This window comes from Sinocyclocheilus rhinocerous, unplaced genomic scaffold, assembly GCF_001515625.1.
Source record: "Sinocyclocheilus rhinocerous isolate Xijiao unplaced genomic scaffold, SAMN03320098_v1.1 scaffold1786, whole genome shotgun sequence".
In the NCBI taxonomy this organism is placed as follows: Eukaryota; Metazoa; Chordata; class Actinopteri; order Cypriniformes; family Cyprinidae; genus Sinocyclocheilus; species Sinocyclocheilus rhinocerous.
Window position 1 is genome coordinate 15187 of NW_015628942.1, and position 4202 is coordinate 19388.

The 4202-nt window shown below is 39.0% G+C and overlaps 1 protein-coding gene across 1 annotated transcript in view; it reads left to right on the forward strand.

Annotated features, from left to right (window-relative positions):
• Positions 1–3033: 3033 nt before the first annotated feature.
• LOC107738537 (neuronal acetylcholine receptor subunit alpha-5-like) overlaps positions 3034–4202 on the forward strand; it is an 11751-nt gene continuing 10582 nt past the window's right edge. The window contains exons 1-2 of the mRNA XM_016550297.1: positions 3034–3138; positions 3522–3629. Of these exons, the coding sequence (XP_016405783.1) occupies positions 3557–3629 (73 nt within the window). The 5' untranslated portion in view covers positions 3034–3138; positions 3522–3556. The remainder of the gene's footprint in view (positions 3139–3521; positions 3630–4202) is intronic.

Consider the following 4202-nt stretch of genomic DNA (forward strand, 5'->3'; position numbering starts at 1 on the left):
ATCGCCTCGATGTTGGCATAACTTGTATGCTGGAATCGATGGATGCGTGAGGAAAAACGGCCTCTTCCATTCCTTCTCGATCTCAGTATGGAGATCAGGAAGGAAAGGAAGGCTCACCTGAGCTGGAGGGTTATGGCCAGAAAAAATTACGTTCATCGAGATGACCTCGCAACGTCACTTTCTTCGCCCACTTCACGGCAAGTAAAGCCTCGCCGTGGCGCGATCCATAATTTCCAAAAGCTCATCATACGCAGGGCAGGAGGATTGGGAGGGTTCAGCCTCAGCTTCTTCGCCCTCCTCAGACATTTCCTGCTCTTCTTGGGCTGAACCCAGCAGAGCACTGGCCCCTGGATCAGACAATGTTAATGAAATAACATCATCCTTCAGCGGCTCACTCTCGTCCACAGCCGACGATCGCGAGAGGGACAACCCCTCTTTAAACTCATCGTCCAGATCCACCTGCGATCCCCACAAGCTCATTCTCCTCCGTGCCTCAGCAGCGGCGGGTCCTGAATAGCGGGAAGCAGATGGATGCCCGTCTTTCCTCAAAAAGAGAGACAAACGAGAGCGGAGCTTTTTCATTGGAAAAACGCTTGCAGTGCACGCCGATTGCCCCCTCGGAGACATCGCGTACGTGCTCTTCAAAATGGAAAAACAGTCAATGAAGACGAAGAAGAGGATGATGTGTTCTCCCGGCGCCTATTTATACTATAGTCGCACCGGTAGTGACGTCATGGCTTGATGTGTTCTCCCGGCGCCTATTTGTCATGGCTGTCGCCGGCCAACGTGTTGTTGGTGTTTTTTCAATGTATGCTTCAGAGACGGGTCACGACGAGGCGTTCCCCATAGCGACCCCTAGAGGACGCAGTTCGAAGTTCCCTTGAAAGGGAACTCCATTTGTGTTCAGAAGATGAATGAAGGTCTTACGGGTTTGGAATGACATGAGGCTGAGTAAATAATGATAGAATTTTCATTTTTGGGTGAACTATCCCTTTAAAAATGTTGTCATTAGGCTCTCTTGCTACAGATAACACTTCCTATATTAATTTAGTTGGTATACAACTACCATACAAAACATGTTATTGGTTTAGATTTTTTTTTTGAGCTCTTCCTGTCCTATAGTTATAAAGCATTGCAATGGTTTTTGGGGGGCACTATGAGACTGAATCATAAGACGCTTCCAAAAGTTCCATGCCTACAATTGTTTTTCTGATAATTTAGATTTTCTTCATGAAGAAATTCATGAAGTCATTACTACTAAGCTGTGATGGAATTCTCTGTTTGGACAATGTCTGATTTTTTGTTATTCTCACCACTGTACTAAATAAAACCTGGGATTAACAGAATAACAGTTAATCATGATTCCTAATCGTAACATGTCTGGAGCTCTTGTGCTGTTCATCTTCACTGGTCAGTGTTATTTATAACCACACAAACAAACAGGATGTGTATTAAATTACACTGGCAAACCTGCTTCCATGTCTCACACACACACACACACACACACACACACACGTAGAAGGTCATCTTTCCCTAGGAATAAATCAGATGCTGTCAAATCAGAGGTCCCTGAAAAAGGGTCAGGGTTTTACTGCAGGGGTCTACCAATTATTATTAGTATTAGTATTATTTTTTGTGTGAAAAATTTAATTTCATATTTATATTCAACCAAAGCGAAAGTTAAGAATATAAAGTTCTGCCAAATGTTTCATTGTCACTCTGACATGTATAATGTAATAAACAGAATCATATACATGACATTTTTACTTTATTTAATACATCTAAGAAAACAACTCCTTGCAATAATAATCATTAAATTAATAATAATAAATAATAATGTTAATTTTAACACCATAAAGCCTGTATCATTTTTGATGTGCAATATACTGTATCATACTTGATATGCAAAATTCTAAGGCCTCTAAATGATCAACATAATCAAAACTTTGCTGAAACTTAAACTTGTTGTATACGGTATACTACATTTTGTCTTGTTGATACAACAGATACTTTTCTAGCAAGTAAAAACCCTTTTAGTATAGTTCTAAAAATGTCCACATTCAGGTCGTGGTACACATGTCCTTTTGCTGTGAAATCTTTAATGATTTTTAAAAATTAAACATAAAAGCACATTTTTATATTGTTAGTGATATTTCAAGATGAACACTTACCTGACTGAGTCAACTTAAATTTACTTGATTATCCATACATAATTTCTAATGTATCTAATGAATAAATACTAGTATCTTTTAAAAAAGTACTAGTATTTAAAGAATGAACACTAGTAGCTAAAAAATAAGTACTAGTGGCATAAAAATAGATTTTCTGAGACTATTATTTCACATGTCAGGCTTTACAGGGTTAATTAATTTTTAATTTAAGTATACATGTGGATATTCATTCATTCATTTCATTTAGTCATTTATTAGACGCTTTTATCCAAAGCGACTTACAAATGAGGACAACAGAAGCAATCAATTGTAGTATTAAAACAACTAAAAACAGATCAAAAACTGAAAGCTAAAACTTTATAAGGATATAGATGTGGACATTTTACAGCCTACGTGACGTTGATGGAAAAGCAATATTTTATTTTATTTTGATTAAAGATTCATATTGTGAATCATTTACAATATGACCTGGAAGAATTTAAGACGAAGAATGTAAATAGGGTCAGTTTTCATGTTGACTTTAATATGGTATTTATAGTCCAGGCCATAACTCTGTCGATGACATGTTATAAAGGGTATCTGCTCAGTCTCTCTATCCACCAAAGGGTCATTAGCCTAAAAACGACTGAAGACCTCTGGTGTACTCTCATTAACATGTGTGCATGTTTTGAGCAGGAGGGGTAGACTTTACAAGATACTGGAGGATCCATGGCTGTGATTGGCTGTTTTTTTCTGTGCGGGGAAAATGCAAGGGGGGTGGGCTTGCCTTTCTGGAGGAGGAGGAGCAGGAGCAGGAGCAGGAGACCGTGACAGAGTGTGAGTGTGTGTGTGTGTGTGTGAGAGAGAGAGAGAGAGAGAGAGAGAGAGATAGTAAGCAGCCACACATAAGCTGGTTGGCATGGACACACGTCAGGCAAATGGAAAAGAACAATTCTAAAGATTCCGATTTCTTCCAGTCCATAATCAGGTAAGGAAAAGAAAATGACGAAGAAAGAAAAATGGTGATAAATAGAAAGAGGGCCACTGGTTGTTTGCAGACTGATGAATGTGTGTAATCTCAACAGACAGGTGGATAGATGCATGCTTTGTGTGCTTGTGTAAAGGTCTGTTCATGTGCATGATGCAGAACATGGTGATATTCCTATAGATTACCACATAACATGGCATGTGTATGAATAGATATATTTGTGGTCATCTGCACATACATGAAAGATGCAAAAGATGCAGCATGCAGGTCTTCACTGCATATCACATGTATGCTTAATTGCTAGCAAGCTTGTGAGTCTTTAATAACAGCTCGGACTGTATTTGTGTGTAATAAAATGCATGCATGTTTATGGCTGCTTCCAGGTCTTCTCTGTGGCTTTGCTGCTCCTGATGGTACCATGGTAACAGCTCAAAGCACTGTCAGATCTCTCCTCCCGCTTGTTTGCTGTGCTGTCCTCTGCTCCTCTATAGGTGAGTGCCTCTGACCTTGGCTCAATGCCCCATCTAACATATGTGGCTGAGTGAAATCTCATGAAACCTGTCAAGAACATGCCCAGGTCATAATTCAATCTAAAATTAAAAGAAAGCAATTATAATTTATATACATAGATAATTTCTATCATTATTTTAGGACCTTTAAAAAATACCTATAATAAAAAAGTTAAAAAGTGCTGAATTTGGAACGTTATTTTGTCCATGCAATGGAAGTCAATGATCACTAAAATTGTTTGGTTACCACCATTCTTCAAAATATACATACAGCATTTTTTTCCCTCAGTGGTGGGCAGGGCCGTGCAGAGACCTTTGGGGGGGGCAGGTGCTCAAAGTATAAAAGGGGCACATGGAGCACGGCTTTTAATAGGGCTGCGCTCCTTGCTGAGACATGTATCGAAACGGATGCTTCTGTATTGATAGCAGCAAATGCCGTGACGCAGTTTTGAAAAAGAAACACAGAACAGAAAAGACCATTTTAAGTTTAAAAGTTAAATAAATATTTCTTTGCACCTCTTAATCACTCTGAAAATAGAAACGGAATTAAATTAG